This window comes from Nicrophorus vespilloides, unplaced genomic scaffold (genome assembly GCF_001412225.1).
Source record: "Nicrophorus vespilloides isolate i.1.1-1 unplaced genomic scaffold, Nicve_v1.0, whole genome shotgun sequence".
Taxonomy (NCBI): domain Eukaryota; kingdom Metazoa; phylum Arthropoda; class Insecta; order Coleoptera; family Silphidae; genus Nicrophorus; species Nicrophorus vespilloides.
Window position 1 is genome coordinate 1 of NW_017097175.1, and position 15140 is coordinate 15140.

General features: G+C 42.2%; 5 protein-coding genes across 6 annotated transcripts; 1 reads left to right on the forward strand and 4 right to left on the reverse strand.

Annotated features, from left to right (window-relative positions):
- Positions 1 to 1387: 1387 nt before the first annotated feature.
- On the reverse strand, positions 1388 to 3809 carry LOC108559304 (sorting and assembly machinery component 50 homolog B). Its single transcript, XM_017916541.1, has 7 exons — positions 3493 to 3809; positions 3326 to 3430; positions 3140 to 3262; positions 2848 to 3086; positions 2609 to 2786; positions 2284 to 2553; positions 1388 to 2231 (listed from the first exon to the last, which is right to left on the reverse strand). Exons 1-7 carry the CDS (start codon positions 3511 to 3513, stop codon positions 1767 to 1769), a joined length of 1401 nt encoding a protein of 466 aa, XP_017772030.1. The 5' UTR covers positions 3514 to 3809; the 3' UTR covers positions 1388 to 1766.
- Positions 3810 to 4535: 726 nt separating this feature from the next.
- Positions 4536 to 5837, reverse strand: LOC108559300. The gene is made up of 4 exons (XM_017916536.1): positions 5235 to 5837; positions 4977 to 5170; positions 4801 to 4917; positions 4536 to 4736 (listed from the first exon to the last, which is right to left on the reverse strand). Exons 1-4 carry the CDS (start codon positions 5370 to 5372, stop codon positions 4559 to 4561), a joined length of 627 nt encoding a protein of 208 aa, XP_017772025.1. The 5' UTR covers positions 5373 to 5837; the 3' UTR covers positions 4536 to 4558.
- Positions 5838 to 6201: 364 nt separating this feature from the next.
- On the reverse strand, positions 6202 to 11970 carry LOC108559302 (RNA-binding protein 26). Of its 2 annotated transcripts, none has more exons than XM_017916539.1 (7): positions 11705 to 11970; positions 11181 to 11568; positions 10839 to 11095; positions 9413 to 10731; positions 9162 to 9347; positions 7162 to 7823; positions 6202 to 7009 (listed from the first exon to the last, which is right to left on the reverse strand). In XM_017916539.1, the coding sequence occupies exons 1-7, from the start codon at positions 11761 to 11763 to the stop codon at positions 6785 to 6787; spliced, it is 3096 nt and encodes a 1031-aa protein (XP_017772028.1). In that variant the 5' UTR covers positions 11764 to 11970; the 3' UTR covers positions 6202 to 6784. The 2 variants fall into 2 exon arrangements, with proteins under 2 accessions (XP_017772028.1, XP_017772027.1); XM_017916538.1 differs by having other exon boundaries at positions 9413 to 10746.
- Positions 7874 to 9241, forward strand: LOC108559303 (phospholipase A2 inhibitor-like). The gene is made up of 2 exons (XM_017916540.1): positions 7874 to 8438; positions 8505 to 9241. Exons 1-2 carry the CDS (start codon positions 8030 to 8032, stop codon positions 9149 to 9151), a joined length of 1056 nt encoding a protein of 351 aa, XP_017772029.1. The 5' UTR covers positions 7874 to 8029; the 3' UTR covers positions 9152 to 9241.
- A 265-nt stretch (positions 11971 to 12235) lies between the features above and the next one.
- LOC108559301 (gametocyte-specific factor 1-like) lies at positions 12236 to 12821 on the reverse strand. Its single transcript, XM_017916537.1, has 2 exons — positions 12641 to 12821; positions 12236 to 12583 (listed from the first exon to the last, which is right to left on the reverse strand). Coding segments are annotated over exons 1-2 (297 nt in total). The 5' UTR covers positions 12643 to 12821; the 3' UTR covers positions 12236 to 12288.
- Positions 12822 to 15140: the final 2319 nt, after the last annotated feature.

Here is a 15140-nt window from a genome sequence, read left to right on the forward strand (position 1 = left end):
GACGGTCTGATGAAGGACGAGGACGGAAAGCATCAGCTCCGGATCACGCAGCGTCTGCGTTTGGACCAGCCGAAGCTGGAGGACGTGCAGAAGCGCATCTCGAGTGCCAGTTCTCATGCCATCTTCTTGGGAATGGCCGGATCCACGACATCTGTGAACAACGACGACGTGAACGTGCAGACGCGGCCACTGCGTAACCTCGTGTCGTACCTGAAGCAAAAGGAGGCGGCCGGTGTTATCTCGTTGCTGAACAAAGAGACGGAAGCGACGGGCGTCCTCTACTCCTTCCCACCATGTCCCTTTTCCACGGAACTCCTCAAACGCACCTGCCTCAACCTCCCAGAAGACGCCCTCAAGGAAGATCACCTCGTCATAGTCGTGGTACGTGGCGGCACAGCCTAATTCTATTCATTCTTCATCCTTCCTACACACAAACACATATACTTATTCACTCACACATGTTATCCCTGATTATAAAATTCCAACAGTAACATTGGAGGAGAGCAAAAAAAAACCCTTTCTTTGAAAATAAAAACCAACAATAAACAGATCCACTTAAAACCAATCCATATATAGATTTTTCTCGTTTCAGGAGATTAATGATCAACAATGGTAGTAATGATAGTAATAGTTGATAGTATAGTCAATATAAATACTATATAAATATTTATAGTATAAGTTTACTTTGTATCCTGTAAATAATAACGAAAACCAATCATGCTTTATACTTTTACTTTATATATATATTTGTAATCTATATATACAACATCTTCTCTCGTTGATCAACATTGTGTGATCAAATCATATTTTTCCCCCCAGTTACAATCATAAGAGCTCATGTTGATCGACGACGATGAGAATTATTATTATTCGTAGTTATTTGTGAATTACGAAATTTTATGTTGTTGTTTTGTCTCTTTGAATCAATTTGTGCTCTCGATTCATGTAAAACTAAAGAATTAGCTTATTTTCTATTTACTTAATGTTTTTTTTTTCTTTTTTTTTGTATCTTTAGCCCACTGTTTATATTATATACATATATATATTTACAAATGACTAATATTAAGTTAGAAGTTATTCCCATATTTCGCTAGAGATTATATATTTTATATAAACATATGTGTAAATGCTTGAACGTGAATGTCGAATGAGTGGAACGATTTATAGTTAAGTGTACGAATGTAGAGTGGAATTTCCGGTGGGGAGGACTTCTTTCTGTACAACAAGCGATGTTCGAATGGATATGGGAGATAATAATAATAATATTATCGAAATTAAATTGATTACAAATAAATGACGTTAATTATAATGAAGGTAAACCTTAATTAAAACCAAACAACAACAATCCATCATATGTAAGGCTTTGGAAAATAAACAAAAGAAAGCAAACAGTTGAATATAATTTATTGAATTCCATTGGAGTGCAATCATTCATTTAGTTAGCCTATGTACACAGTTGTAGTGATAATACGATTATGATCAAAATCATCTTCTTACAATATCTTAAGTACAGAATACATACATGTGATAGAAACTACTCTTCGTTCTTAAGATGGGCAAGAAAAATATTGATTTTTACAAGAACACAATAACATCATCATCATCATATATATTATATATATTTTCCATGATCGACTACAATCAAATAAAAAATAAAGAAAACAATTTGCTTAAATGCACGAAACACAAACCAAGAAGACACATTCATCATTTTCCCTCCCTCCCTCCGTCTTTGCATCTTCGAAGACGACGAAGATGATTCACTATCATACGAATTGCACGCCGACGCCGAACTGAATGCCCTCCTGCACCCTATCGTCTTGCTCGAATTTGTGCGGGAAACAGTAGTTGATCTCGACGCGCGCCATCTGTCCCAATCTTATGGCAACGCCGATGCCGGACGAAACGCGCAGATTGTTCTTCAGCTGCTCGACGACATCCTCGGACTTGGTGTCCGCCACGTTGCCGGCGTTCACGAACAGATGCGTGCGGAAGAGCTCACCGAAACCACCTTTTCCGGGCCTGAACGGCAGCGGAGTGTACAGATGGAGACCGCCGCTGAAGTAGCACAGGGAACCGAGAGCATCTCCGTCCGACTGCGGCCCGACGCCGCGCGTCTTGAATCCCCTCAACGAGAGAGGACCGCCCAGGTAGTACATGTCGCACAGGTTGATCTTTTTCTCGTCTCCGATCTCGTGCATGAATCCTCCAGACAAAGTCCCTTGCAACACCTGTGAAAACAAAACGGATTAACAAGTGGAACAACAAATACAAAGCAATTACAAAGTCTTCCATCAGCGAGTAATTGGCCTGCAGGTAAAAGTCGTTCTTCAGGAAGCCGACGTCTCCGCCGACGCCGGCGAATTCGCTCGTGAGCTGCAGCAGACTGCCGCACGACGGGAAAATCGGCTCGTCTCGCAGATCGATGGTGAGGATGTGCCTCAGCGCCGACTTCAGCGTGCTCCCAGACTGCTCGCGTACATCGAAAGACGAATTCCTGCTGATCACGCCCATATCCCTGATGCACGCATCGTATTGGAGGTTGTGTTTCAGCTGCAAACAAAGGAGGGCGTTATCATCCATTTGAACGATTATGATTGGTGGTTACCAAATGGTGCGAATTGAAACCGAAATCCAAGAGTCCGCCCCTCTCCAGCTGCTTATACCCCGAAGAAGGCCACTCCGAAGTGTGCTGATAAACGCCCGCAGTGAACACCGGATTCCTCTTCCCCATGAACGGCTTAATAAAGTTCACGCTGTAGTTGTTACTCCTCCTCGAACCGTAACTGCAAAAAAACGATTCACGCGTGAGTGTAAATTTAGTCAAATACAATGCAATTTCCTCACCTGTACTCGGTTTGCAGCCTTTCGCCGCGACCGAAAACGTTCGGGGCTTTCAAACCGACGACCAGAGATCCCTCATTGTTGTTACCGATCTGCGTGTTGACGCCCCCCACGACCCTCTTCAACTCCTTCACCTGAAACGTCACCTCGAGTCCGTCCTTGGTGGCCTTCGACCCTTTGCTCACGTCAATATGCACGGAGACGTTCCTAAATAGACTCAACGAATTCAATTTCTGTCTGGCCTAAAAAAGAAATGACATCAACCGAAATTACACAACGCAAACAGTCAACGTACAGTGTGCGTTTTGTGGAGCACCTCCTGAAAGGTGTTTGCGGTGAAGATATCTTTCAGAGCATCCTCCACAATGTCGTTCTTCGTCCTTCCCAAACCCTCCACATGAATCTTATCTACCCTGGCCTAGAGAAAACAACAAAAAAAATGTAAACAAACATGAAAACAGATCAACAATGAAATAATCACCGGAACATTGAGTTCGAGCTCTTTGGTCTCCTCGCATTCCTCATAGTTGATGTTCACCTTGGGAATGGTCTTGGTAGCTTGATACTTGGATGATTCGGAGAGATCCTACAAAAAGGAACTAACGTGTTAATCAGAATGTTATATTAATAATACTAGTATTGCATTACCTTGGCGTGCACGATTCCCATGTCTGCTGAATTGAATTTTTTCCCCTAAATATCTCTTACGTTCCAATTGGATATTACCTCTTCTCTTCTTTTGATTTTTTTTGGTGTGTGTGTGTGAGTGTTTTTATTGCGTGTGCACGTACATAAAATTTACATCATTCGCATCAGATCTTTCGGTTGGCGTTTGACCGAAAACTTCAAATTGGCAACGGAAAAAAAAAATTGGCGAATTTTCTACTACATGGGGGGGTTGTCACATCTGCACCCGCACTGACAGCAGATGACTCTGTCTGTTGCGCAATCTTTACTCATGCGCCGCTAACTTCACATCAATCCAATTACTCTATTTTCGGATCCATCGGATTGATTCCAGCACAATTACTAATATTTAATTATAATCTCACTCGACGCACCTATTTTAATAGAAAGTTTTTTTAAAAAAAAAACTTACATAATCACTTTAAATATAAAAAAAACACAATTTCTAATCAATAATTTATTAATATTCTAATTTTAATCGATTTGTTCCTTAACTACGAACTATTCCAGTCTATAAAAATTTACTTTTCTTCTTCTTATTTAACTTTAATCGAACTTAACGCGTAATATGTGGCAACGTCGATGCGTTCAACTTTTTAAACATTTGAAAATGTTCTCAACTTTCCCATTGGTCCGAAGAGACGCATCCGCCATTATATAGAGACGCGACTGTTCAAAAAAAGACGCTCCTGAAAATCTCAAGTTTTCCAATCAATTTCTTCAGACAGAATCCTCATGGTAAGTAAAACCAACATGTACATTTCGTATAATTCATATTTAATTGCAAAACTATCATCGGAAATATACGCAATGATAATTTTGCAATTATTCCTATATTATTTTGACATTTGTTGGGAATCCATTTAAAACAAACAAAAGCCTTCTTGATTATCAACTTTAGTGCTTTGACTTCAATTAGTATAGGTTCACGAAACTAATCTAATTTGTTTGTCAAGTATGCTTGTATTTGTTTTGCTGGATGAACAAATCCCGTTCAGGAATTGAAAATGATTTCAAATTGTTTCTGTCAAGTGTTTATTTTATTAGTAAAAATATCCATTATGCTAATATCACAGGTGGGGAATATCTTGTCGCAGTTTCCTGCGGCCTTCCCCAACTTCTCGGCGACGATGACTCTGTTCGCCAAAGTGTTGCTGTCGCTGGTGTTGTGGCCGCCTCCGCCTCCGCTCAAGTCAATAGATGGACTGGAAGAGGAAATAACAATAATAATAATAATACAAGTTGAAAACGAAGAAAATGTAGACTTACGTAAGTATGTAGTGAGTAATTTGCTCCAAGAGGTTGTCTCGATGGTCCAGCTGCATCGGAATCTCGGAGAGCTCGCAGATGGCACGCAGCAGGCAGGCCTCTCCGTCGAAACCGAAACTGCAAAGCACGACGATCACACACACTTACACCAAGTCTCTTCTTAAATTACAGATTACCTATCCAGTCCGCTGATGGCGTATTCGTAGAAGGAGACTCTGTCCAAGTCGAAGCCGGAGATCTCGCCTTGCCTCGCCAGCCACGGTTCGAAGTTGCTGATGTTGTGCGGCAGGGCGTAGTTGTGCTGAAACGTCCAGCTGATTGCAATGGATCTGGTCGGAAGAATCGCAGGCACCGAGATTCCGTATGACAACTTCAAACATCGCTCAGATCAGATCACAGGAAATATGCAAGTGGTGTGTATACTTTGGACGTACCTGGACGATCGTGTTCGTGGGAAAGAGCAGGTACCTTTTCTCGATGGAATGTTCGGATTGTACCATCATCATCATTAGTAGGAACACCAGATGCTTCATCGTGATCATCATGTTGCATGCGTGTGGCCTTTGCTCCATTCTTCTCCGCTTAATTTATAAAAGAGCTCGCAGAACAGTTATAGCCCAACGTTAATTGCTCCGACAAATAAGTTTGTTTTAAGAGTTACGCGGGACAAAGAAACGTTATACAATGCGCGCCGAATGCCACACACCGCGTAATTCGGTTCGACTATACAAAATTACACACACTATTACACAATCATTTTTGTTTTTTCGACACAAATTACAATTAAATCAACTATTTTGTAAAGTAATTCCAAAATTAATTAACAACACCGAAGCTCAATCACTGCCGTGTTTCTCGATTAATTAATTTTAGTCAAATAAATCTTACCTTCTTCGTTTTTTGGAACTTACCACCGACGTCTTCGACTTTGCAGTTTTCCGAACATTCCGTTCCCCCAAAAACTCATCCTCCCTCCTCCATCCATCATTTTCATTTATTTTTTCACAGTCATTTCTTTTTTCCTGCGCTTAATTTTTTTTTTATATCAATTATCGTTATTTTTTTTGGTGCCCCTCGTGTCTTCAATCATTTTTTTTTTGTGTATGTTTTTCTTAAAATTTGTTTATTCTTTTATTTAGATCATCTTTTCTTTTTAGCTCTTTTTTTCTTTCAGTTTGCTCTTTGTTTTTTCAAGTCTTCGTAAACTGTTCTTTTTTTTCCTCTTTTCATTTTTTTTTTGTTTTTTTTTTTTGGTGGGACACTCAATATTCAATTGTTTTTTTTTTCGAAACTTTCATAAATCTTATAATTATCGTTTTGTTTTCTTTTATAAAACAAAAAGAGAGAAAAAAATCAAAAAAATCCATTACATAAGTTCAACAAAGAAAGAAAATAATAATAATAATAATGCATGAAGAGATAGAGAGAGATAAAAGAAAATAAAGATTAGTAATTATAATAAGATTTGAAAAGGTGGGTGTACTCGAGGATATTCGCAGGCGGTCCCAAAGAAAAAAAAATCATCACAAACAGTTTCATATGGCAATTTAAAGTCATAACTTTTCATATTATATATATATAAATTAATTAATTTTGGAGTGGGCGTGGCCTGCGCATATCTCCAGTTCACATAAACTGTTTCCTATTGGCGGATGGTCTCAGGAATGGGGCGTGGGGTGGGCGGAGCGACGACTCCGATAACTTTGGAAATATGTACAGTCTACTACAACACAACAAGATGTTTGTCAAGTGGATGAGGATCGGAAAAACACGTACAAAGTGAAATAATAAATGAAATGAAAATTCTTCATACTCTTTGAGATATGAAAATAAGTGCAAGAGGGGATGTGGTCGCGCGCGTAGAGTAATGATGATGATAGTTCATCGTAAGTTCCATCCTCTTCTTTTTGACGTGGCCTCCTATCTTCTTGATCGTCGAGAGCAGAACGATGATATCGTCCTTGTCCGGCGGCGGTCACTACTACTATCGTCTCCATGAGCGATCCTCGTTCTCCTCCTCCTCTTCCTCGTCGTCCTGCAGGAGCACTTCTTCCGGCAATACGGTTCCAATATCTTCATCTCCGTCCAAGAGCGCCGAATCGATAAGGTGTTGTTCCTCGGACTCGTTGATCAGCACTGTGCGACTGGAGCTTCTCGACAGCGTGTTCAGCTGCGCGTTGTTGCACCAGGTTACAGATAGAGTACGATCCTGGAAATAACAATAACAATCATCATCAATTACTGTTATCCAATACTGAATTACCAAATGGAAAGTCCATACAGTGTATGGACTTTCCATTTACATAAATGTTTGTAAAATCCATTTTAAGTATGAAGTGAACAGGTTTAAGTTGTATTTACCTGAAAATGTTTTCCTTTGACGACGGCGAACTCTGCCTCCTTGCGCGTCTTGTAATTGAGCACGACGCTCGGCGTGGAAGCATCGCTCACGTATTCGACGATCTCTCCGAACTGTCCGAAGTGCGTGAGCACGCTCTCCTGTTCGTCACTCTCGTAACCGGAGACGAGTATCCTCGTGGGTCTGTGATCTACGGCGTGAGTCTGCTGGGACGTCGAACTGCTGCCGGTCGTCTTGCTGGGACTCTTCAGCTTCATGCGATCCTTGAGCAGATTGTTCTTGGTGAGCAAGTGACGTCCGATTGGATTGAAGCGAGCCCGACCGCGAGTCCAGCTACCACGTATCGCCGGCGCAGCTACCGACGACGAAAGAAGCGTCGGTATCTTCGCCTTCATATCGTGTATCTTCTTCTGTAACTCCGTTACGTCGACACCCTCCGCCTGCTTGCTGATCAAATCCAATTCGGCATCCAACACTTCCTTCTGCACTTCCTCCTTCGTTTTGCGGAGCATAGCTGTAGACGTCGCCGACGGCGATGTCGGTGTACCACCAACGCCCGCGGCAGTCTTAAAGCAGATGGAGATATCTTTTCGTATTACCTCGATGGAATCCTGCGACTTCTTTATTGTTTGCATAAGCAAATCTCTTTGCGAGCCTTGCGAACCTAAAAATAATAGCAAACAACATTTACATTGAGAAACTGTATTCATTTAATGATGCAACGATAGATCATGAGAAAATTCCGGCAAAAAAATAATAGCACAACAACATTTCCAATTCCAGTAAGAGAGGAGGAGGAGGGATAAAAAGTTATTTTGCTGTAGCTTGGATAACCTTGGTCAAAGGTTTTTCGGTTCATTCATCGGCGAGATGTTGTTCGGTGCGGTGCGCTTGATGCTTGCAGCAGCGAGTCTCGTGTTGTTGTGCGACGCAGATAAAGAATGCCTAAAGACATTCATACACACGGAAGCGGTGGTGACCTATGCACAAGATCAGAAACGCATCCTACTGAATCAATGCGCCGGATCCGAGTTGCAGAACGCCATCGAAATCGAGGTCAAAGGGAAAGAGGTGCCTTCGGTGAAGACTGGAGCATTCCGCGACATCGACACGCTGAAGAAGGTCGCGATGGTGGACTGCAAGATATTCCACATCGATCGCAACATCCTGCTGAATCTCCCCAACATCAAGACGCTCCTACTCAAGCGAAACAATTTCGAGATTGTGCCTGAACTTGCGTTCGCCAATTTAACGAGCATCCAGCACATCGATTTGTCAGGTAAATGATATAGAAATAAATAAAACCGAGAGAGGATGGCGTTGATTAGTAATGAGTTTATTACAGAGAATCATCTGAAAAACGTACAACACGACGCCTTCCGGGACAGCAATAATCTGGTCACCGTCAACCTCAACAGAAACAAGCTCACACACTACTACCCCAGCTGGTTCAAACCTTCGAGCGAAACCATAGAGACGATCGATCTGAGTCACAACAAGTTCAAGTATTTCGCGCGGTCGTCGTTCAAGGGACTCAATAAACTGACGACACTCCTCCTAAATAACAACCAGCTGAGATCGTTGCATCCGCAATCGTTCGAGGAGGTGACAAGCCTACAGACGCTCGACCTGAGTCACAACTACATCGCTGAGCTGTACAGACAGATGACGGCGTCGTTCGCAAAGAGCAAGATCGACCTGAGGCTGAACAACAACCATCTGAATTATCTACTCGAAGAGACGATGTCGCACGTGCAATTCGGCAAGGTTTCCGTACACGCGAATCCGTGGAAGTGCGCTTGCTACAATAAGATACTGACGTGGGCGGAAAAGTACAAGAACGACGTGCAATTCGCCGACAACAGTTGCGGTGATCGGATGCCCGTCTGCATAGAGCAGGAGCGCTTCCCGAAGAAGTGCACGCAGCAAAAGGACCCGAACATTACGCAGCAGTACTATTACAGTTACGAAAAGATCGCGTGCAATAAATAAAAACACTTACATTTTTCAAGTTTTTCGATGAGAAGTTTTTGCTGCGCCAACTGTTTTTCCAGAAGCTCTTGCTTTCGCCGCCTCAGGTTGGCCGTCAGCTTCACGGCTTCCTTCAGTTTCTGCTCCTGATTCTTCTTCATCTTCTCTTTGGCCGCCAACAACTCTTGACCTTTCTTTATGGCCAGAGAAGCTTGTGCTATTTATATTTAATCAAATAAATAATTAAATCAAAGGAAATAAATATAATGATATAGTAATTACCTTTCATCTCTTCCTTTTTGGCTTCCAGCTCCTTGATCTTCTCGGGATCGTCTTCGACGGCATCGGCGCTGCCGCCCTTGATGTCTTGGTTGGCCTTCGGTTGCACCAAATTAAGCACTTTGTTGGCGTTCGGTGCAACGTTGCCGATCGAATGATGAAGCATGCTGCCACCAGGCCCGGATTGACCGCCGAGCCTTTCCTTGATCGGTCTGGGAGGAACGTTCTCCTGCCGGCTGCTGTCTGCGTTGCCGGTGTGCCAGAACACCTTGATGAAGCGATTGTTGAGGACGGCCTCGGTGCTGCGGTAGGCGACGTTCGCCTCCGCGTGACTAGAAAACGTAACGATCGCCGCCTCAGGATCACCGTCGTAGCTGACCTGGATGTTGACGATCTTGCCGAAACGATGGAAATGGTTGTTCAGGTGAGTGATGTTGTTCAAACCGGTCGGCACTTTCTTCAACTCCAACGAGCAGTTGGAGGGATTCTTCTGGCGCGGACCCAAGCGATTGTAATCGAACGGTTTCTTCTTAAAACCACCGGGTTGTTGCTGATCCTGAATGTAAGTGTTGCCGCTGTTCTGTGGCGGCGGACCGTTGTTCTGCTGCTGCTGTTGCTGGTAGCCACCGCCACCGCCGCCGTAGTTGTCCTGCTGGTTGCCGCTATCAAGGACAGGGACTGAGATCAATTCGCGCTGCTGGATATTGGGCAGTGGAGGACCGTTCTGCGGGTTGAAACCCATCGGGGGAACCCTCGGTGGACCGGAGTTCATTCCACCGCCGCGATGACCTCCGCGGAAATTGGGTGGCCGATGATGCCACATTTGCGGCGCCTGCGGATTGTACTCTGCAGGGAGATTGGGCCTCATGTGCATTATGGGATTGGGACCGGGAATGACGATGGACGGTGGCGGCACGAGCATGTTGTCTCCGGTGCCGTTCGGGGCGTACAGAACGCGGCTGAGCGTCGAATCCTCCAGCACGACGGGATCAACACCGTGATCGTAGGGGCACATCTCGCCACGCATGCAGAAACCTTTTTCGTCGTAATCTCTGCATCGACGGCTTCCATCGACGGACGGAAGCGGCACGCCGGGCGGTCTGTTCGCGGGCGGCGGAGGTTGCACCACCACCGCCGACTGCACCGATTGCGTAAGTCTCAGGTCCATGTCGACTGCGTGATTGCTGTCCTGGGTGGGCGTTCCTGCACCGGATTGCGCCGTCTCGCGATCCTTCATCTCTTTGCGGTCGCGTCTCTCCAGAGAACGCGACCTGCTTCGACTGGTCGACCGCAACGGAGGTGATCTGTTCCTGTATCTACCCCTATGCGGAAGAGCACTATAAATAACATTATTTACATAATCGATAACGAAACCAAGGAGAGCAAATACAAAAAAACCAAAAGAAAATAATAACAATAAAATGCTTACCTATAATTGTGCCTGGGGCTGCGGGAACGCGATCTCGGTCTGCCACCAGGAGACACAGACCTGCGACGATCGTATCGCCTCGGCGGGGATTTGTTCCTCCACGATCTGACGCGCTCACGTTTATCCCTGTCCAATCTATCCCTCTCCCTCGATTTATCTCTCGACCTCGACCTTCTCGTCCTATCCCAAGACCTAGATCGACTCCTATTCCTTGACAACGATCTGTGTCTCGACCTCCTCCTCAACGGTTTCTCCTCCTACAGCAATAAACATCATCATTACACAAATATAACACAAAGTTACCGTTGCCAAACAATGTTATCAAGAAACACAATGTGTTACCTCTTTTTTAACATCCTTCTTCTCGAGTTCCTTGGCATCTTTGATGATGCCCTTTCCATTGAGGGTCTCTGTTAGATTTGCAGCGATTTCACTGACCGGTATGATAGGCAAAGCTTTCGCCACCACCTTTGCGGGTGGCGTGACTGTGGCCACCTCAGTCAGCTTCAGGTTCATATTTGGATTCGGTGGATTCGCGTTCGGTATCACTGAATTGATGTAATCCTGTGTCTCCAATGTCTTGAACAGCTGTGTCACAAATGGTTCGGTTTCCTTTTGAAGGAACACCTCCAGCTGATTGACCATGCTCTGTCTGAGCACCTCCGGTGATTTGTCCTTCTTCACCAGTGCTATCACATACTTGGCGAGCGCTGAAGGATCGGCCTCGCAGCTGCACAGAAAAGATAACGAGATTAAATATAGTGAAAAATAATATTAATTACATATACATATATATACATGTATGTGTGTGTGTATATATGAAAGGTGAAAGTAGCTTCGCATCGTATATATATAGATATACTTACATAGGTTTCAGGACGGCTGTGAGCCAAGTCTTGAACGCGTCCGGATCTTCGATGATCATCGTCACTTCTCAAATATCAGTCACTATATCACAACAACAACAACAACAACGAGAAAACAAACTTGCTTTGAACAATAGTAGTAGCAGCAGTCTGTCTTTTTTTCACTGTAAATATCGCGCACCACCTTCCTCTGCCATGCACACAACTTTTTACAATGAACTGAAGTCTGCAGGAGTTCGCACAGTAGGAGAATTGGAATGATCGCTGGGAGATGGGAAGAAAAACAAAAGTTACTAAAAATAAATACAATAATACCAACTTGATGATACGCAACACCGAAAATAGAAAGCGAACGCTTCAAACAGCTGATTCACAACACATAACTGCATATGTATGTATCTATGAATTGGAATAGAAGAAAAAGCTTTGCGGGGTTTACGAAACCCATCTAAAAATAACAAAACTGAAACACATTTGGAGGCCCTCAGCGGAGGTCGAGACGACCCTTCGTTAAAACAATAACAAGGCAGCTTTGACTCAAATCAATTTAATCAATTGTTCATAAACTTATTATTCTAATAATCTTAGTCCTCCCAGTTTCCCGTATGATGGAAATTGTCTGGAATGTCGAGCTGCACAGGGTTCCTTGTGACCTTCGTGTACAGCCACGGTTCGATCAGCTTCTTCTTGTCGCATTGCAGCACGTGCTCCTTGTAATCTTTCTCATCCATGAACCTGTGCAGGTTATAGAATGGACAGATGAAGTGATTCGGATATTTCCTCTCGCACTTGATGATGTGAGGCTGCAGCCTGTCCTGGCTGAAGATGTGACACTTGTTGAATGGGCATGTCACCAACTTCATGGGGGCTTTGTAAGGCCTTTCAAATCAAAACGAATCAATTCACATCAGCAAATTCATTCCAAACAATACTTACATTTTTGCTTAGCACCAACAAAAGAATTGCACTGCTTTGTGCATTTTTTTTTTGTTTAATTCACAGCTGACTTTGCAAAATACACTTTCCGATAGTCGATGTATCCGAATGATAGGAATTTAACTGTAAACGCAATAAGTTTAATTTGTAAGTTCAACTTGTTTTGTAACGATTTCAGGATTATTCGAAAGTTAACAATATTTGAATTTTATGTATATTGGGTTGCCTACAACGATCCACCATTAATTTACAGTCATTCATGGGAAACGCCGTGAGGTGTCACTGTTTGTCGGGAAATGATCAATATTATTGTTAATTATATTACAAAAGTCGAAAAGTGTGTTATTAAACAATATTTAAATTTTTGCTTAGCACCAACAAGAGAATTGCACTGCTTTGTGCATTATTATTTTTTTAATTCACAGCTGACTTTGCAAAATGCACTTTCCGAAAGTCGATGTATCCGAATGATAGGAATTTAACTGTAAACGCAATAGGTTTAATTTGTAAGTTCAACTTGTATTGTAAAGATTTCAGGATTATTCGAAAGCAAACAATATTTGAATTTTCTGTATATTGGGTTGCCTATAACGATCCACCATTAATTTACAGTCATTCATGTGAAACGCCGTGAGATGTCACTGTTTGTCGGGAAATGATTATTGTTAATTATATTAAAAAGTCGAAAAGTCTGTTATTAATTGTTTTTTTTATTGTTACAGATTCTTTGCGACAACGATGAAGATTTTTCTGAGTGAGTTTCATTAAATTAATAATCTACCCTTAATCCGGCGCTGTGCACATTACGTAACATCCGCAAAAAAAAAAATGATCGTTTGGTTGCCTATCACATTATTCTAAGTTATGTAAACTTTTTTTTAAACGTTTCACACTTACACTAACATAATTGAAATATGATTAAATTAATCATATTTCAATATTAATTCAAATATTGTTATTATAATACGACGTTGCATGACTAAAACAAAATATTTTGTATGATATATTAACAGAAGAATAACAACGGTGAAATGATCAATGTGGCTCTAAAAATAGAGTGTGTATGAAATGAACGAAAAGCGAGCTGTGATTGATGGGTGTGAGAGAGAGAGAGAGAGAGATAGAAAGAGGATTGCGTGAATCGCTGAAAAATTCAGCGTCGTTTCGCAGTGTCTCTGAATATTTGAACGGACATGTATGAAGCCAATTTGGAAGTAAATCCGGATGGATGAGAGAGAGAGAGAGAGAGAAAGAGGATCGATTTCAGTCGTGATTTGAACGAGAGAAACATACCAACAAAATAGATAAAAACAATCCCAAGAAAACAAAAAAAAAACAAAGAAGAATCAGTCGATGCAAGACAGTAAAACATCGTAATCGCATTACAGATCGACCAACCGACTGATCCCCCCCCCTTTCGCATTACTTGGGTTTTACCGAAGATGGGTGGCGTTGGGGGAGATAGAAAGAGAGAGAAAGAGAGAGAGGACGTTTTAGGGGTGGTGGGGGGTGTTTCAATTAGAAGCTTGTATTCGGTGGTAATGCAGATGAGCAATCGGACGTTATTAATCCTCGGACAAGTCGATGCACGTCAATCGGATTTAAGTTTTAGTTCGATTGGAATCGCGTGCGACTTTCGAACCCTTAATTAATGAGTCGATTCAAGAATTCAATTAACAAGAATTCGAACTTAACTTTTGGTTTTCAATAAAAAAAAAAGTTTTAATGGAATTGTTAAAGATTCGAAGAAGGCAATTTCGTATTTATGCGAAGAAATAATGAAAATTGGGGAAAAAAAAAAGAGCCAAATATTGATTTGATTCTTTCAAAAAAAAAAAATGTAATTAATTTGTAATGATGAGAAAGAAGAAAATGAATAATGGATTTGATGTATAAATCATGTATTATAATTTTAAAAGCAAAAGAAATTAAGATGAAAATGAAAAACAACAAGACAAAAAATATGATAATTCAAGCAGAAAAGATTGTGATGAATAAATGAAGAAGCAGCTTCCTTGATCCGTTAGAACAAACAAACAGAAAAAGAGAGAGAAAAAAAAAGGGAAAACAAAAGAAAAGTGTGTATACTTTTGTTGTTGTTGTTGTTGTTTTTGGAGCGTCCGTGCATGCGCGTCGTCGTCCAGTCCAGTTTTCCGGGAAATTCTCACGGAGCGTCGTGTGGCGGTGCGCGCCGGTTCCTGCCTTTAGTACGACGCCGTCGCGACGACGATACGCAATGCGTTTCGCCTCGAATCACGACTGAATACAAAAGTGTACAACAAATTTTGTAGGAACGACCATGGAGATACGCGCAGACACTAAATTCAATCGCTCAATTGTTGTTACTGTTGTTTTCGTCGTGTTGGTGATGGTAAAGATGCTGTGGTCGTGATGGTGACAGAATAACAATAACAACAACAACATCAACAAAACAAACAAAGTATAAATAAACAAAAGAAGAAAACAAAAAGGAAATCCAAAGGAAGGAAGAAGCGACGGC